General features: G+C 45.3%; 1 protein-coding gene across 1 annotated transcript in view; it reads left to right on the plus strand.

Moving 5' to 3' along the window:
• Window positions 1-19819, plus strand: part of FHIP2B (FHF complex subunit HOOK interacting protein 2B) — a 52224-nt gene that overhangs the window by 11678 nt on the left and 20727 nt on the right. The window contains exons 5-7 of the mRNA XM_040346148.1: window positions 2793-2915; window positions 4434-4553; window positions 4629-4831. Coding sequence (XP_040202082.1) covers window positions 2793-2915; window positions 4434-4553; window positions 4629-4831 — 446 coding nt within the window. The remainder of the gene's footprint in view (window positions 1-2792; window positions 2916-4433; window positions 4554-4628; window positions 4832-19819) is intronic.

Raw genomic sequence — 19819 nt, forward strand, 5'->3', positions numbered from 1 at the left:
AAAACAATCCAATCCAATAGTCAAGAACGCAATATCAAACAAAGAATGAATGAATATAAAGTGCATCTGTGCTTCACTTCTATTAAGATTCCATGATGAGTGCTTCAGTGCAAAGTAAAAAACGTGCTTCCAAAATGACAGACTCCAAACCTTTCCACAGTGCAGTAGTGAAGATGGAAATAGTTAATACAAGCCCCTTACCTTGAAGCGGCTTGTATGTAAGCCTTATAACATGTAAATGAAGGATGTCCCACAGCCAGCCTGCCGTTCTTACACTGCATAAACAGAGACCTGATCCCAGCAATGGCACTCAAAAAGAACACAAGGAGGCTTCCATAGCGTAGGACCATTCACAATTTAATGAGTAAAAACAGTTAAAACACTTACAGACAGAGCTGTATAATCCAGCGTGTAGTACGATCGGATCTCCGCTCTGCGGCCACGAGCGGATGAAGTCACCAGCAATCCTCCTCTTCCTCACGTGTATTATATGGGACATTTTTCACTGCAGTCATTTATGGATTGAATGTTTTTCACTTTTATGCATGGATTGGAATTTTATTTATATTTCTTCCACTTTTTGATGTTTTTTTTTCACTTTTATGGATATTATTCATTTATTGCACTATGCACTTTGGATTGGTTTGAGCTCATTTGCATATTTGCACTATATATGTTATATGTTTATGAAGATAGCTACTGCTTGTTAATTTTATCTGAACGATTCCAGATCACTCGCTATTAATATTGTGCGGGTCACTGGCACATTTGTCTTTTTTATCATAATTTATCCACTCTTATTACTCTCCACATTACCCAGTTAATGTTGGGTGGGTATTTGATTTTATTCAGAGTGGAACACATTTTACACAGGAACCAGTGGAGCACATTTTCCTGACAACTTATTCACATTATGGAAATCGTTATTGGTATTTAGTTTTAATTAGATCCTGTTGCAAGCGCCATTACACCCCCCCCCCCCCTGTCATTAATTGCTTTAAGTGTGTGAACACTATTAGTCGTGGCAGCTGCATTATTAGTTTGATTTTCTTATTTTAGCTTTGTTGTGCCCTTGTTTAGGTTGGTTTTGCGCATTAGTTCCCCCCCCCGTTTTTATATACCGTATGATGCAGTCTGTCAATGGCATTAACAAAGCAGTTTTTTTCTGCTGTAATGATTTAATTTCAAATTTATTTAACAGGTCGAGCTTTCCAGTTAAAGTGGCAGTTAAAAGGAATGGAACAAACCATATAACACTGCCTAGGGTACTTGCAACAGCCAGATTTTATTTTATGGTTTTAATACTTTTTTTCCCCCTTCAACCCTACTACTGTAACTGCTCCAAAATGGGCCAGGCTTTAATTTTTGCCCCTTACAGTGTATAGATGTAGTAGGTGGACAATGCTGAGTCACTGTAAGAAAATTGTGGTAGATGGCGCACGATTATCAGAGCATATAATAATGGTCAGTGGTATAATTGGCATATGGTCCATAAAATACAAAAGATTTGGTCAATAGTCCAATGTAATAGTCCAGAATATACATGCACTAGCGGCAGCAACCCTGAAGCAGGAGCAAGCTCTGGAAAATATTTGTAAAAAGAGAGAGAGATGTGCCAATCTAAGTGCAGTAAGCATAACATTTATTAAGGGAATGACATATAGCAGACAGCCAAATGACTACTCACAAGCATCAAAGGTAAAATGGGCATGTAGATAGTAATGCGGGCCTGATGTCACTGAGGTGGTCAGCAGTTCCTTGGTCCCGATCCACATTCGCAGGGGGTGCTAGATGTAGCTGGAGCGGTGGATGTTCCAGGGGTCCAATATCTCAGGAGCAACGGGGAGGCAGGGAGCCAAAAGCGGCGCTCGAGACGGCGTGCGTGAAACGCGTCATCCCATTGGCTTGCCTGGCTCCCCACGTAACTTCTGGTGCGACGACGGCACGCTGCGTTCCACGCTGACACGCACGCCGTCTCGAGAAGCGCTTTTGGCTCCCTGCCTCCCCGTGGCTCCTTGAGGCTCCTGAGATATTGGACCCCTGGAACATCCACCGTTCCAGCTACATCTAGCGCCCCCACGCTCCTGCAAATGTGGATCGGGACCAAGGAACTGCTGACCACCTCAGTGACATCAGGCCTGCATTACTATCTACATGCCTATTTTACCTTTGATGCTTGTGAGTAGTCATTTGGCTGTCTGCTATATGTCATTCCCTTAATAAATGTTATGCTTACTGCACTTGGATTGACGCGTCTCTCTCTCTTTTTACAAATGCTGAGTCACTGCCTTACATTTAGAGTTTTTACAAGTGCTTTTGCGTTTAAAAAAGTGTCCGAAAAGCTCAAAACACTGGGCTGGTGCGCTTCTGTTGCGGTGAAACAAATCTTGCTTGCAGCATTTTTGGAGCATGTTTGGGGGGTTAAAAAAAACTGCAGCAAAAACACATCTTCCCATTAAAAGCAATGGAAAATGTGGTAAAAACGGAGCATCAACGCACATGTGATGCATTTTTGGGGCGTTTTGAGTCACTTGTGCTTTAAAAACTGCGCCGCAAACACAGTAAAATCGTGGCAAAAACACATGAGTTTTGTTAGGTTTTTTGCAGCGTATCAGCGTGAAAGCAGCCTTAGCATCAGCATTGTCTGCCTGTGTTAGGAAATAGAAAAATAATGGATCCACTAGCAAGATTACCTGGTAATAAAAGTATATTACAGGGGAGCTCTAATGATAGATGTTAAATCCGGGACCATACTGACACATACCGGTAACTGTTATCTCTTCTGTTTACAGAAACTCATCGCCCTTGGTGGAGATTCTGTTGGGGTCACCGCACATAAGGAAGAATTACAGTTCCTGACCTCGGTCTGCAGTAAATTAGAGAATGACTCTTCACTTATCGTACACGTTCTAGAGGTATGCACACTTATTGTACACGTTCTAGAGGTATACACACTGGTAGAAGGAATCACACTTTGGATAGAAGTTGATATTCCTAATGCACTTTAAACCCAGAGCTATGCAATATCACTTTCAGGAGGAGTAATATATAAGACAAATGATCACATATAACACACAAAAAGGCACATGAATACATAATGGAGCAGATCCACAAAAGAATTACGCCGGCGTATCTATTGATACGCCGCATAATTTTAAAGTTCCCGCGTCGTATCTTTGTTTTGTATCTACAAAACAAGATACGACTGCATCTGGGATCGATCCGACAGGCGTACCTCTTCGTACGCCGTCGGATCTTAGGTGCATTTTTCCGCCGGCTGCTAGGTGGCGTTTCCGTCGAATTCCGCGTCGAGTATGCAAATTAGCTAGTTACGGCGATCCACGAACGTACGTCCGGCCGGCGCATTTTTTTACGTCGTTTGCGTTCGGCTTTTTCCGGCGTATAGTTACCCCTGCTATTATGAGGCGTACTCAATGTTAAGTATGGCCGTCGTTCCCGCGTCAAATTTTGAATTTTTTACGTTGTTTGCATAAGTCGTTCGCAAATAGGGATTTGCGTAGAATGACATCATCGTCGTAAACATTGGCTTGTTCCGGTTTAATTTCGAGCATGCACACTGGGATACCCCCACGGACGACGCATGCGACGTTCAAAAAAAACGTTGTTTACGTCGGGTCACAACGTATTTACATAAAACACGCCCCCATCACATCCATTTGAATTGCGCGCCCTTACGCCGCCAAAGATACGCTACGCCTCCGTAACTTACGGCGCAAATTCTATGAGGATTCCAAAAAAAAAAAAAGTAAGTTGCGGCGTAGTGTATCTTAGATACGCTACGCCCGACGCAAAAATGCGCCGATGTACGTGGATCTGCCCCTAAGTTTATAACAGTATTATAGATTAATACATTTCAGCAAAAACAATGGAAGGTTGCTTACCCAACTTCCATTGTTTTTGCTTCACCGTGAAACTAGTAGAGGTCTGGATAATCAATTCATCAACAGATACTCCTTGGGGAAACCTTGAGTAGTGATATATTGTTTATTCAATCATTTTAATAAGATTTTTTTTTTTTTTTTTTGTATATCTTTGTCTATTTTATATGTAATAAATTAAATATTTTATCGAAAAAGTATTGTATCTTTATGTTCTAGTACCGAGATGGTCCACCACAATATTTTTTGGTTTGAGCCTGTGTTCAGGTAGTCTCAGCAACTACCCTTACGCTCTTACCTCACCCTGTTCTCCTATATCACCTTTTGGATGATGGTATTATTTTATGCCTAGTTTTGGGCTCTGTTATTGGAGGCTACACTCAAAAAATTCACTATATACGGTACTTAGTTAAGTGATCTGTATAAAAGGCTAGAAGAAGGATAGTGCATGTAAAATAATGTTTATACTCCTGTCACTAGACACAACATACATATTTGTATGTTCAGTAAATTCATTGTATATTCCTACTACAGAGCGAGATTGTGAAGAGGGCGACTTCCACTGAAGAAAATAATGAGCCAGCTACTGGATCCGCTAGTTGTAAACCTAAACAGACATTATTCAAAGCTTTACTCAGACTGTGTGTGTGCCAGGTACAGAGCTTTAACATTGAAGGGAAAGCGGTTCTATTGTTTTTACAACAAGCATCTGACTTTTATTCTCTTCAGTCACAGAAAGGTCGTCTAGCAGTTCGAGCAAAAGAGACTCTTCTTGGGGTCCTCCGCACCGCCCAGCAGGAGGGTCCAGCGCGAATTATTGCGCACAGCGACCTGAGCCAGCAACTGGCAGAACGACTATGTGACTTGCACAATGACATCCCTCTGAGCATTCACCCATGTGATATCACCAGCCAAGAGGACACTGATTGGAGGTCAGATTGGAATCATTCTGTACACATTCCTTTCCCTAAAACTGTATTTCTAATTGGTGGGAATGCTTCAGCAGTCCCACTATTGTTGTTAGTGGGAATGCTCTAGAGCAGTGGTTCTCAACCTGGGGGTCGGGACCCCCTCGGGGGTCAAATGATGATTTGCCAGGGGTCACCAAATCCTGGGCTGTTCCTGAAGCCCGCGCCGCTCTACCAGCCTTTTGCGGCCCCCCAGCAGGGCTGTCCTTGGAGCCTGTGGCCGCCCAGCTGGTATGTTCCTGTGGCCTCCCACCAAGGAGTTAGTGAAGGAAGAGATACAAGGGAAAGAAAGGAGAACAAAGAGAGAGTGGAACATCCTAAAACGTACCATAAGGGGTTTTAACACTGTATGAGTGGAAGGGACTCGGGGAGCGCTATGTCTGTGTGTTTGGGGCGCAAATTACTTGTCTTGCCACGCAAATAATTTTACCATTAGGGGTCCCCACAACTTGGGAAATTTTATCAAGGGGTCACGGTGCTAGAAGGTTGAGAACCACTGCTCTAGAGCATTCCCAGTATTGTTATTCGTTTTTTATTATTCTTAATTTTTATTTTATTCCGTAAGTTTTTGGCTCTGCGTAACTTCTGCATACTTTCAGCTATTAAGACCATTCGACTTTTAAAATGTTCAGCTCTTTCAGCTAATGATGGAACTTCTTCAACTTTTTTTTCTACTATTTATACTTTTTAAAATATTAACAGTTTTAGACACTTTTTTTTTTTTTTTTTTTTTTTTTTAACATTGAAGTCAATGAGAGCATGCTTTAAATCCTTAAAATCTTCTAAGCTACCAAAAGTTTCAGCTCCTTCATACTTTCATCTACAGACGCCAAACAAACTTTAAAATGTTCACAACATATTCAGCTATCTGGCTATTTTTAACCCTTTCACTACCAAATCGTATATATATATATTTTTTTTTTTTTATAACCCTTTAACTGCCAAACCAATACATTCCCCCCCCCCCCCATTTGTTACATTATAAATAAAGGAAATATTTTTTATTTTTAGTGTTGGATAGAGTGGAGAGGAATTATTAGAACCTGTCAGGCTTTTTCCTTTAAAAAAAATTGTAAGTTATCTTTCTTTTCCGTACATCACGGGACACAGAGCGGCATATTCATTACTATGTGGGGTTATATGGAGTACCTTCAGGTGATGGACACTGGCAATCTCAAACAGGAAGTCCCCTCCCTATATAACCCCCTCCCATAGGAGGAGTCCCTCAGTTTTTTCGCCAGTGTCTTAGGTGTTGGTCACAAGAAGTTTGCCTCCAGGTCCTTGAGACTAGGCAGACTATACCGGATCTGTCCAAAGTGCCTCAGAGCCAAAGTGGACAGTACCCGGGCCCCAAGTCGTGGGGTTTCGCCTATAATGCCTCTTTTTAAGGGGCTGGATCCTGGGCCCAGAACTTTGAGCTTTCTAAAGTCCAAAAGGTACTGTTGCCAGGATGCTGTATAGGTCCAGGGCAGTGGTGTTCCAGCAGGACCCGGGTCCCTGAAGGTCTAGTACAGAACCCACGGAGATGGGGGAAGATTGGGCCTCTTGCTTTCTGCAATACCCTGCAGCGTGGAGCAGGTAAGAGGGGGGCCTGCGGAACTTGGTTTGTCGGCAGGTCTCTCAGGGGGAAGTCTAGTTGGGTTAGCCTGGGATGCTCTGCATTGGCAAACTTTACCACTATGTCTGCTAGACAGGATGGTCACCTCCCATTACTAGCATACTCCCCCACCCCCACGGACTGTGTTGCTGGTGGCTGTCCCGCATGGTTGTTGGGGGGTAGAGGCTTTTGCCTGGTTCTAGGACAAGTAGGGCAAGCCCACCCCCCGTTATCTCTCGGCTTAAGGCCAGGGACTTACCTGTATTTAGGTGCGTTTTCCCCTACAGCTCTGGTCCCCGGACGCCGCCGGCGTGCTGCTCCTCTCCTTCATGCTTCCCTCTGGGACGCGCGCGCGTGCGCGCGCATGATGTAGATGCGCGCGGAGGGGGCGGGGAGCGTCGTGACGTCGGCAGGGTGAGAGGGGCGTTCCCCCCTCGCTGTTATCTTGAGCAGCTCTGTCCTCCGGTCAGTGTAGGATTCGTCTGCTGACTGGAGGAGCTCAGAGCGGGACACAGAGCGGAGCAGGGTGACACCTAGTGGCGGTAAAAGAGACCTGTTTAGGTCTGGAGCTAAGCTCCTCACTGACTAAAGGGAGAAGATAGGAGATGTTCCCCTGATTTTCTCTATTAAGCCAAAGGGTTTTTTGACAGCAGTCTGGCATTCACACAGTACCTTTTAAAGTGCAAAAATTTTAATATTTGAAAAAAAAAAAAAAAAAAAAAAAAAAACAAAGACAAAACGAAAAAAAAAAAAAAAAAAGTTTTTCTTTCAGGGAAAGGTCTGCACTACCTTCCCATTGGCTTATAAGGTTTTCTACCTTAAGCTACCTATATTTTTTTTTTGTTCTCCTTGCTACAACAGTCAGTTGTTAGTAGCGGAGTCCCTCGGTATTGTATCATGGGCCCTAAAGGTTCGGGGACTAAAGGTGCTAAAAATGCAAAGAAACAGAAGGGTTCCCCCTCTAGCTCGGAGGATCTTAATCAAGTTCTGTCCTCTCCTAAAAAGCTAGAAGATGCCGCCTTTGAGGAGCCATTAGGTGTGGTGGGTGCTGTGGCTGGCCCCATTCTGCCCGACCCAGTGTTTGTCACGCAGGATATGTTATCTGTCTCCCTGCAGGGGTTAGAACAGAGGCTGACTACTTTTCTTACTAATTCTCTGGCAGCCAAAAAGCGGACTAGATCTCCGTCCCCTAAGTTGGTGTCCTCTGATGCTGAGATTCTCTCCCCAGAGGATTTAGAATCCCAGGAGGACCAAACGGAGCAGGGCCTAGAAGGTTCAGACATTGAGGAGTCCACTATTGAGGAACCCTTTTCGGTCTCTCAAGCTGAGAATCTGTGGGTACAGTCTTTAACAGACATGGTCCGCTCGGCTTTTAAGCTGCCCTCGCCAGGGCCTCAGATTCCTGCCGTGTCTTCTTTGGGCTCCTTAAAGGCACCATTAAGTAACGCAGTATTTCCGGTTCACCCATTGTTGGAAGACCTGATCTTTCAAGATTGGGCCCGGCCCGATAAAATTTTTGTTCCTCCTAAAAGGTTTTCTGTTTTGTACCCTATGGAGGAAAAATTTTCAAAGAAATGGGTGCTTCCCGCTGTGGATGCAGCGGTTTCCTGCGTAAACAAATCTTTAACTTGCCCAGTAGAAAACATACAGATGTTCAAGGATCCGGTTGATAAGCGGTTGGAAACCCTTTTGAAGGCATCCTTTTCTACTGCAGGGGCAGTGGTGCAACCGGCCGTGGCTGCAATTGGCGTTTGTCAGGCGTTAAAAGACCAGACTAAGCAGATGCTAAAAGAGCTCCCGGCTCAGCAGGCACAGGATCTGGCCGACCTTCCCAGGGCTCTATGTTTCGCGGTGGATGCCATAAAGGACTCCATCCAACAAGCTTCCCGTCTGTTGCTATTTTTGGTGCATATGCGAAGGCTCCTGTGGCTAAAGAATTGGTCGGCAGAGACTCCGTGTAAAAAACTGTTGGCGGGTTTTCCCTTCCACGGAGGGAGGCTCTTTGGGGAAGATCTGGATAAGTACATACAGACGATATCTAGTGGCAAGAGTACTCTTTTACCAGTCAAAAGGAGATTTAGGGGTCCAGCATTTAAGCGGCAGCAATCCCCAGCCCCAGGGCCCTCGGCCCCCAGGCAGTATCGACGGCCTCCCGCACGGTCAAACTTTGGTAATAAGTCGCAAGGGCAGGCCGCGGGTGGCAAGCGACCATGGGTCCGCAAGCCAGTTAAACCTGCTCCAAAGTCAGCGTTATGAAGGGGCGCCCCCACTCAATCGGGTGGGGGGCAGGCTTCGATTCTTTGCAAGAGTTTGGGAAGCCAAGATCCCCGACAAATGGGTTCTTTCCCTGGTGGCGACTGGTTACAAAATAGAATTTCGGGAGTTTCCCCCTCCGCATTTTCAGGAATCAAGAATTCCAAGCGATCCGGAAAAGAGGGCTGCCTTGCTAACAGCCTTGGATCGTCTTCTAAACCAAGGGGTAATCGTAGAGGTACCAGTTCAGGAGCACAAGCTAGGCTTTTACTCCAATCTGTTCATTGTGCCAAAGCCCAGCGGCGATGTAAGGCCCATCCTGGATCTAAAGATTCTAAACTCTTACCTGAGGATTCGGTCCTTTCGGATGGAATCCATACGGTCTGCTGCCGCAGCCTTGCAGCGAAACGATTTCTTGGCCTCAATAGACATAAGAGACGCGTATCTTCATGTTCCAATTTTTCAGGGTCATCAAAAATTCCTACGCTTTGCTATCGCAGGGCGCCACTATCAATTTGTGGCTCTTCCTTTCGGGTTGGCTACTGCCCCCCGTGTGTTTACGAAGGTCCTGGCCCCCATCTTGGCCAATCTAAGGACCCAGGGAATCTTGATCCTGGCCTATTTGGACGACCTCCTGATCATAGATCACTCTGCTCCGGGCCTGTGTCGAGCGGTAGCCCTTTCAGTTCAGTACCTCGAGGTATTCGGTTGGGTTTTAAACCAAGAAAAGTCGGCTTTACAACCCACAAAACGATTGGAATACCTCGGCATGCTGCTAGACACGGAGCAGCAAAGAGTGTTTCTTCCTTTAGAGAAGTTCAAAGGGATCAAAGAATTGATCCAGTTGGTGTTAAGCAAAAGGCAGCCAACTATACGATTGTGCATGAAATTACTGGGAAAAATGGTGGCCACCTTCGAGGCAGTACCATACGCTCAGGCACACACTCGAATCCTGCAGGCAACCATCCTGTCTGCATGGAACAAAGATCCGCAACGCCTGGATCTTCCATTGATCCTTCCATCAAGGGTCCGGCAAAGCCTCTACTGGTGGCTAAAGCCTCAGAACCTCCTAAAGGGGAAGTCATTCAGTCCCATCATCTGGAAACTGGTAACCACAGATGCCAGCCTGAAGGGCTGGGGAGCAGTCCTGGATGGGCAAGTCCAGCAGGGAGTTTGGACAGAGTCGGAAAGAGGGCTGCCAATCAATGTCCTGGAGATCAGGGCGGCCCGTTTAGCCTTAAAGGCCTGGACGTCCAAACTTCTAGGGTTTCCAGTGAGAGTGCAGTCCGACAATGCCACAGCAGTGGCATATATAAATCACCAAGGGGGCACGAAGAGTCGAGCCGCCCAAAGGGAAGTGAGCTTAATTTTCCTATGGGCAGAGTCGCATGTACCATGCATCTCGGCAATCTTTATCCCAGGGGTGGACAATTTACAGGCGGACTTCTTAAGTCGCCAGCAGCTAGTTTCAGGGGAGTGGTCCCTCCATCCCCAAGTCTTTCAGGAGATCTGCCAGAAGTGGGGATCTCCGGATGTGGACATCATGGCATCAAGGTTCAACAGGAAACTGAGCAAGTTCATGTCCCGATCAAGGGACCCTCTGGCCTGTGGAACCGATGCGTTGGTTTGCCCTTGGCATCCGTTCAATCTGCTGTACGCCTTCCCCCCGTTACAGATGCTGCCCCGCCTGCTGCGCAGGATCAGGGTGGAGTACAAACCAGTCATTCTGATAGCCCCCGCATGGCCCCGGAGGTCGTGGTACTCACTGATCGTGAGAATGTCAGTGGGCGAACCATGGACCCTTCCACTTCGGCCAGACCTACTCTCTCAAGGCCCGATACTCCACCCTGCCTTACGGCATCTAAATTTGACGGCCTGGCGGCTGAATCCCTGATCCTCCGGGGTAGGGGCCTATCTAGCCAAGTTATTTCTACTCTGATTAAGGCTAGAAAACCAGTCTCCAGAGTAATTTATTACAGGGTCTGGAGGGCCTACGTAAGCTGGTGTGAGTCCCAGAGATGGCTTCCACGCAAATACACCATTGACAGGGTATTGCGTTTCCTCCAGATAGGAGTAGATAAAGGTTTGGCCTTAAGTACTATTAAAGGACAGATTTCTGCCTTATCTGTATGGTTTCAGAGGCCGTTAGCCACGCACTCTTTGGTTAAAACCTTTTTACAGGGGGTCTTACGCATTAATCCCCCCATCAAGTCTCCGGTTTGTCCGTGGGATTTGAACCTTGTGTTGTCAGCACTGCAAAAACAGCCATTTGAGCCTCTGGCAGAGGTTCCGTTAGTTTTACTGACTCGGAAGTTGGTATTTTTGGTCGCTATGGCTTCCGCTAGAAGAGTTTCAGAGCTGGCAGCCTTGTCTTGTAGAGAACCTTACCTCATTCTACATAAAGATAGGGTGGTTCTCCGTCCACATCCGTCTTTTCTGCCCAAGGTGGTGTCCAGTTTTCACTTGAACCAGGATTTGGTCCTACCATCCTTTTTTCCAAAACCCTCTTCTAGAAAGGAAGGGTTACTGCACACCTTGGATGTTGTCAGAGCCATGAAGGCCTATCTCAAAGCTACAGAAGAGGTTCGAGAAACAGATACATTGTTCATTCTGCCGGAAGGGCCTAAGAGAGGTCAGGCAGCAGCTAAAGCTACCATCTCTAGATGGATTAAGCAAGTAATCGGTCAGGCCTATGGCTTGAAAGGGTTGCCCCCTCCTTTATCAGTTAAGGCCCATTCTACTAGGGCCATGAGCGCCTCCTGGGCAGCACACCACCAGATCTCTATGGCTCAGGTTTGCAAGGCGGCAACCTGGTCGTCGGTCCACACGTTCACAAAATTTTACCAATTGGACGTGAGACGAAGGGCCGATGCAGCCTTTGGACAGGCAGTGCTGCAGGCTGCGATTTGAGATCCTCTAGACTCGGGGCACCCTTGATTGATTAATGAATTAATTAAATTAATCAGAATAATTATTTTTTGTTGGATTTAATTTGGATTTTTTATAATTTAAAGAATACTTTCTGAATTAAATCTCCTGGCTGAGATGTCTCCCTCCCCTCATTGGAAGCATTGCTTTCGGACATCCCACATAGTAATGAATATGCCGCTCTGTGTCCCGTGATGTACGGAAAAGAAAAGGGGATTTTTAATACAGCTTACCTGTAAAATCCTTTTCTTGGAGTACATCACGGGACACAGAGCTCCCACCCCTCTTATGGGGAACATTTTGGGTGGCATACTGCTTGCTACAAAACTGAGGGACTCCTCCTATGGGAGGGGGTTATATAGGGAGGGGACTTCCTGTTTGAGATTGCCAGTGTCCATCACCTGAAGGTACTCCATATAACCCCACATAGTAATGAATATGCCGCTCTGTGTCCCGTGATGTACTCCAAGAAAAGGATTTTACAGGTAAGCTGTATTAAAAATCCCCTTTTTTTGCTGAGTTATCATGAGTTTTTTTTTATTTTTTTTTTTTTTTTAAATCTCTTGATGACTCAAAAATAACAGACGATTTTTCTTAACCACTTACCAGGCAGTTAAACCCTCACTTAACCCCCCCCCCCCCCTCTTGCCCAGACCAATTTTTAGCTTTCAGCTTTCTCACTCTTTGAATGACAATTGCGCGGTCATGCAATGCTGTACCCAAATGAAATTATCATTTTTTTTTACCACAAATAGAACTTTCTTTTGGTGGCATTTGATCACGTCTGTGGTTTTTATTATTTGTTAAAATTAAACAAGACCGATTTAAAAAAAAAAAAAAAAAGACAAAACCGTTTTATATTTAGTGGGAGTGCTTCAGCAGTCCCATAATTGTTATTCGTTTTTTTATTTATCTTTTAATTTTTCACTTAAAATGTGTTCCGTAAATTTTTTGGCTCTGCGTAACTTCTGCATACTTTCAGCTATTAAGACCATTCAACTTTTAAAATGTTCAGCTCTTTCAGCTAATGATGGGACTTCTTCAACTTTTTTTCTACTATTTATACTTTTTAAAATATTAAGCTTTTTAATATTTTTTTTTAACATGGAAGTCAATGAGAGCATGTGACAGTTTTTGATTGGGGCAGTTTTTGATGGGGGGCAATAGGATGGGGCAGTTTTTGATGGGGCAATAGGATGTGGCAGTTTTTAATGAGGCAATAGGATGGGGGATGTTTTTGATTAGGCAATAGGATGGGGGATGTTTTTGATTAGGCAATAGGATGGGGGATGTTTTTGATTAGGCAATAGGATGGGGGATGTTTTTGATTAGGCAATAGGATGGGGGATGTTTTTGATTAGGCAATAGGATGGGGGATGTTTTTGATTAGGCAATAGGATGGGCCAGTTTTTGATGGGGTAATAGGATGGGGGCAATTTTGATGGTGCAGTTTTTATGGGGCAATTTGATGGGGGCAGTTTCTTTATCGTACATCACGGGACACAGAGCTGCATATTCATTACTATGTGGGTTATAGAGTCTACCTTCAGGTGATGGACACTGGTGTAATCAATTAAACAGGAAGTTCCCTCCCTATATAACCCCTCCTCTACTGGGAGTTCCTCAGTTTTTTCATCAGTGTCTAAGGTGTTGGTCACGAGTTAACATGTGCTCTTAGGAGCTCCACTGGAGGGATCCATGCTGGATGTAAAAAGCCTCCATAAATCCGGATCCGTCCAAGGTGCTTCATAGCCAAAGTGGACGGTACCCGGGCCTCGGTACGAAGAACGAGGTTTAGCCTATAATGCCTCTCTGCGGAGGGCTGGATCCTGGGTTCCAGAACTTTGTGCCTTCTAAGGACCAAATGTTTTTTCTGCTGCCAGGGTGCTATATAGGTCCAGGGGTGTGGTGTTCCTGCCATGGACCCCGGTCCCTGAAGGTCTAGGACTATACCCACGGTGAAGGGGGAAGATTGGGCCTCTTGCTTGGCAATACCCTGCAGCGTGGAAAGGTAAGAGAGGGACCTACGGGACTTGGTTCGACAGTAGGTCTTCTGTAGGGGACTATGGGTCTTGCCTATATTATGTTTTTATGCATGGGCAATGTAAACCACAATGTCTTTTGAGACGGGATGGCTCAGGGCACCCATATACCTCCCCTAGCCGGCATGTAGCCTGGGCCACTATGTCTGTTCAGACAGGATGGCTGTAGTACCCATATATCTCCCCTTGAAGGGGCTGGTACATTAAAAAAAAAAAAAAAAAAAAAAATGCCCTTAATCCTATGCAAAGCATTGTCTTCCATGAGTAGCTGCAAGTCTTATCTGTTTTTCCACTACTATGGGCAGTAAAAGACATGCCTGATGTTTTCGCTTACCATGCTTTCCAAAGACGGAAGCTTAAGTGTTAGCTGGTCTATTTTGCGTCCCACTTCCTCAGCTTCAGGCTCTACCATGTCGCACGTGCTCACCGGCTCAGTGCAGTCGCAGAGAGGGCTCTTCAAAAAGGCCCAGACGTCAGAGCTCTGTAAAGCTAGGGGGACACAAACGCAAGCACCTTGTGTGAGTTGGATACAGATTCATCTAAGACGCCTACTCCGCATCTAGCTGTGCAGATTAGCAGGCATTGTTGCTGCCAGACTATGTTCAGCTGTTGATGCACCTGGGTTAAGCTCCTCTGCTTTTAGCTTAGGACTTTGGTCTCCCCATTGAATAAGGTCAGGGGTAGGAATATAAAAAGGAATCGCCACCTGAACCTGGTGGCCCCTTATTCTCCCCTGTAGAGACAGCTCACAGATTGAGCCATCAGACCTGTCAGGCAATCAATGCAGCCTCCCCCAACATTGCAGCCACTCTGCATGTGTTTTGTTTTTTGCATCACATTTGTTGTTCTACAAGAGGTTAACTGCTATGTTCGCAGCATCCTCACAAGAAGCAAAAAAAAAAAAAAAGCAGGGTGTGTCCCTTTTCCTGCTTTAATCCTTAAACAAAGGGATTAGAAGAGCTGGGGATGAAGGTTCACTGTCAGAGGACAGGAGACAGGAGCTGCAGCCTAACGAGGAGAAGCTATCAATAGCCCTACAGGTTCTGATTGCACCTGCAGTCTTTTCAGAGATTCATGCTGCATATAATTTCCCTCTGCCTACTCGGCCAAAGCCTCTATCTTCTCCTTGGAGTGTAAAGAGAGGTTTTCCTATAGGTGGCTAGTAAGACCTCCATATGGTCCTCAGCCTGGTGTCGGCTTCAGGCTAACCAAATGCACATCTGAGGGATGCACAGTTGCTGGTACACATTGCTAACGTCTCTTAATTGAGGAAACGCACATCTACAGAGGATAACTTCCTTTTTACCAGTCCGCATGTTGCATAAGATACATGAGTTTGGAATGCATGTGGGATAAAAACAAGTAACAAAGCATGTTTTATTGTGGATCACATAAGGATACATGTTTCTGTCTGTATGGTGTTGCATGTTTGTTAGAGTTGCATAGAAATGCTTGAGTGCATAAAGATGCTAGTTACCTGATCACTCAAGTCCTGGATTACCCAAGGATATTGGGTCACACAGAGAGACTTGTTTCCAGAGAAAGGCCTAAAATCGCATAAAGACGTTTGTATGTATAAAAATGCTGGATCACACACACATGGTTACCTGATCACCCAAATCCTTGATTACCCAAGGATGTTTAATCACACAGAAGTGGTTTGTTTCCACAGAAATGCCTAAAATCGCATAAAGTTGCTTGGATGCAAAAAAGATGCTGCATCACACATGGTTACCTGATCATCGGCGTCCTGGATTACCCAAGGATATTTGGTCACACAGAGAGGCTTGTTTCCACAGAAGTGCCTAAGTTCGCATAAAGATGCTTGTATGCATAAAAATGCTGGAATCACACATGATTACCTGATCACCCAAGTCCTTGATTCCCCAAGGATATTTGGTCACACAAAGAGGCTTGTTTCCACAGAAATGCCTAGAATCGCATAAAGAGGCTCGAAGGCATAAAAATGCTGGAATCACACATGATTACCTGATCACCCAAGCCCTTGATTCCCCAAGGATATTTGGTCACACAAAGAGGCTTGTTTCCACAGAAATGCCTAGAATCGCATAAAGAGGCTTGAAGGCATAAAAATGCCGAATCACACATGATTACCCGATCACCCAAGTCCTTGATTACTCGAGGATATTTTGGTCGCACAGAGAGGCTTGTTTCTACAAGAATGCCTAAAGATCGCTTAAAAATGCTTGAATGCAAAAATAAGCTGGATCACACATGGTTGTCGGATCAACAGCGTCCTGGATTACCCAAGGATACTTGATCACATAGAGAGGCTTGTTTCACAGAAATGCCTAAAGTCGCATTAAGATGCTTGAGTGCATAAGGATGCTGGATCGCACAGGGGTGCTTGGTCACACAAGAGTCCTTGGTCACACAAGGGTTCTTGTCCGCACAGTAGTGCTTAAAATGCATAAGATGTTGATCGCATGGAAGATGCTGAATCGCATAAGGATGCATGATTACTTTAAAGTTGTACATGGCGGCCTAATTAAGCAATACAGGATTCCTTGTGTTTGCATAGAAATACGTGTCTGCATGGGTTCATGTTGCACATTGTTGCATAACACGTTTATATCGCATGCTTGCTTGCAAGATGCTTGTTCCAGAGCACACATGCTATATGCATGTTTTTTCTTAAAACATATTTATATGAATTCATGCTTCCAGGAACACACGCTGCCATGTACACACACTTCCATTGAGGCATATGGCTTTAACACTTGCCACATACACACATGGGGAGCCAGTTGCATATGTGTTTATTTACTTGGGTCTGCAGAGGTTGTCTGCGTTTCGCAGGGGAACAGCACTATCTCCAGTTGGTGGTCTTGCCCTTTTGGGTTAGCCTCCGTGCCTGGGTTGTCAGGGTGCTAGGGCCCGCCTCTAGCAGGTCTGTAGGCCCAGGGTATAGCAGTAATGGCATACCGAAGCAAACTCCTGCTGATGGGTCAGTCAGTAGCATGGCTGGACCTAAGGGTGTCCAGCATGGTCAAGTATCTGGAACTCTAAAGATACATTCTTTCATTTGACAAGAAGCTGGGTATGTTTGGCACAGTCCAAAAAGGAGAGTTTTTTTTTTTTTGGCCTCAGACAAGACCATCGCTATAAGAAAACTGGTCTATGTGGTCACGGCAAGGAACAGTTCCTTACTTTTGGCCTTTTGATTAAGGCACTAGGGAAGATGCTGGCTTCATTCAAGACAGTTCCCTATACTAACTTTTATTCAGGGCTGTTATAAACAGTATTTTGTCGGCCTAGAAAGAGTGGATCTTGACCTAGCATTATCCAAAGAACCCGGTCCCAGAGATATGCTGGAATTCCTCTTGGTGATTCTTAACTAAAAGGGTTTGCCAGGTCAGGAAGAGACCATGGCCCAGGGGAAGTAGTCAAGCTCCAAGGGAGCCTTATCTGTCAGCTAGAGCTACCGATGGAGCATCTGGCTTAGGGGCCTGAACGTTCAGGTGGCAGGTTGGTTCTGTCAGAGTACAATCAGACTATGCCATACTAGTGATTTACTTAATTTACCAAGGAGGAGGCTTGTGCCTTGCCTATTGGCATTCGTCATTTCATGAAATGCAGAATTGGCAGGCGATTCGCTGGAGCCGTCAACAAGTGTCTCCGGGAGAATGACCTCTACACCCCGACTGTTTTCCTGACCAAATGTCACAGAAATAGTACCCTGTACATAAGATGTATTGGCGTCCAGGCTCAACAAGAGATTGAACAGCTTGGGGTCAAGGATAAAGGATCCACCCGCATGCGGGGCAGATGTGTTTTTAATCCGAGGGGGGGGACCAGTTGTCACTGGTTGTGTCTCTCCCCCCAGTGCCGCGACTTTTGTGGCTTCTATGCAACATTTAGAGGAGAACGGAAGCTGGCCTGATTACTCCGGCATAACCCTGACGACCTCTCGGTGCAGGAACAGTAAGGGTGGTAGTAGAGGACCCACAGTCCCTTACATCTTGTCCAGGCCTACTTTGCAGGGGGTATTACATTCTGCCTTGCAACAGGTGAATTAATGGTCTGGCTATTATAGACCACATTCTCGAGGATCGGGGCTTTCAGAATCAGCGGCAATTCCCTTGATTCATACAAGAGAACTGGCCTCCAGGACCAGATAGCCTACGGTCTGGAAGGCCCAGGTTCCTGGTGTGAAACCAGATGGTGGCATCCGTGGAAGTTTGTCAAAGGTAAAATTCCTGCCTTCCTACATTTGGAAAGGAGACGGAGCTAGCCTTAAGTTATATCAAGGATCCGATCTCGGCCTTGCTTCCAAAGGTCGATTACTTCACACTCTTTGGTCCGGGCTGTTATGCACGTCACCCCTTGTATAAGTCCACCAGTTAGGTCGCCCTTGTGCTCGGAGGATTGGCTCTAGTTTTGTCGGCTTACAGGGTCAGCTCCTTGGGCCGATGCACCATATTTCCCTTCATCCTTTAACAAGGGAATTGGTGTTCTTGGTTGTGGTAGCCTCCAAGAGTTTCAGTATTGGCAACTTTCTTGGTATAGAGCCATACTCAATTATTCTTACAAGTAGAGTGATTTTCATCCTCACCCAACCTTATTTACTAGAAGGATCTAGTATTCATTTGAATCTAGATATTCTTACCTTCCCTTTTTTTCAAAACCTTGTTTCACGGAAGGAAAGGTTATTGCTTTTCTCTCAATTGAGATGAGAGCAGTTAAATACCTATCTGAAGGTTTCAGATATAGAAAGCTGACGTTTTTATTGGGCTGCCAGAAGACCCTAGATGGGCAGGCAGTGTTCAGGTCAGCTATTAAAATGGTTACACTCTCTCTCTCGTTGGAGTAAGAAGGGTCTAGGCCTATCTGAAGCGGCTGCTCGGATACGGAAAACTGATGTTGTTGCGCTACCAGGAAGCCCCAGGAAAGGGCAGGCAGCGTCTAAAATCAACTGTTTTTAAGGTTGATTCATCAGGTTATTATTCAGGCTTGTGGTTAGAGTAGGATTCCCCCTGTTTTTTTGTGGGGGTGCTCCCTACCAGGATGGTAAGCGCTTTATGCGCAATGCATTTCCAAGCCTTTATGACGCAGATTTTCAAGGCCGCAACTTGGTCATCTGTGCTTACGTTCACTAACTCCTATCAGGTGAACATAAGACGGCAAGAGGATGCAGCTTTTTGGCGCAGTATGCTGCAGGCAGCATTATAGGTCCTCACGTCTGATGGCGGTCTGCGTTGTTGGTGTCTCCCTCCCCTCAGTAAGCATTGCTTTGGGACATCCCACATAGTAATGAATATGCAGCTCTGTGTCCCGTGATGTACGATAAAGAAAATAGGATTTTTATAACAGCTTACCTGTAAAATCCTTTTCTTGGAGTACATCACGGGACACAGAGCTCCCACCCCTCTTGTTTGGGGATATTGGGACACTTATTGCTTTGCTACAAAAACTGAGGAACTCCCAGTAGAGGAGGGGTTATATAGGGAGGGAACTTCCTGTTTAATTGATTACACCAGTGTCCATCACCTGAAGGTAGACTCTATAACCCACATAGTAATGAATATGCAGCTCTGTGTCCCGTGATGTACTCCAAGAAAAGGATTTTACAGGTAAGCTGTTATAAAAATCCTATTTTTTGATGGGGCAACAGGATTGGGGGCAGTTTTTTATGGGGGCAATTGGATGGTAGTTTGATGATGGTAATATGGGAGAAATATGATGGGGGCAGTTTTGATGGTAGAAATTTTATGGGGCAGCTTTTGCAAAAGGTAATTACTTTTAAAAAGATGCTAATTAGTGGGAATGCTGATTCTCACTTTAACTTTATGCCGTTACCAAGATATCCATCTTTAAAAATAATGACGTGTATATATACAGTGAGCGGGTCCTTACGTGGTTAAACCTGAATTTCATACTTGCATTGGTCGAACATATATCATATTCAGGGACTGCTGGAGAAGCTGATAATTGCTGTAGTATTTGGCACTACTAAAGTAATAGTGATCTTCCAGATCCAGTGCTGGGTGGTTTCCTCTCAGGGGGTGACTACAGGGGTGGGCTTGCTCAGCCCTGCTGCCATTCGCCATTGTGTTGTTTTCATTGAATACAAGGTGTTCTTTGATTGGATAAGATGGTGGCAATGCCACA

The sequence above is a fragment of the Rana temporaria genome, chromosome 3 (assembly GCF_905171775.1).
Source record: "Rana temporaria chromosome 3, aRanTem1.1, whole genome shotgun sequence".
In the NCBI taxonomy this organism is placed as follows: domain Eukaryota; kingdom Metazoa; phylum Chordata; class Amphibia; order Anura; family Ranidae; genus Rana; species Rana temporaria.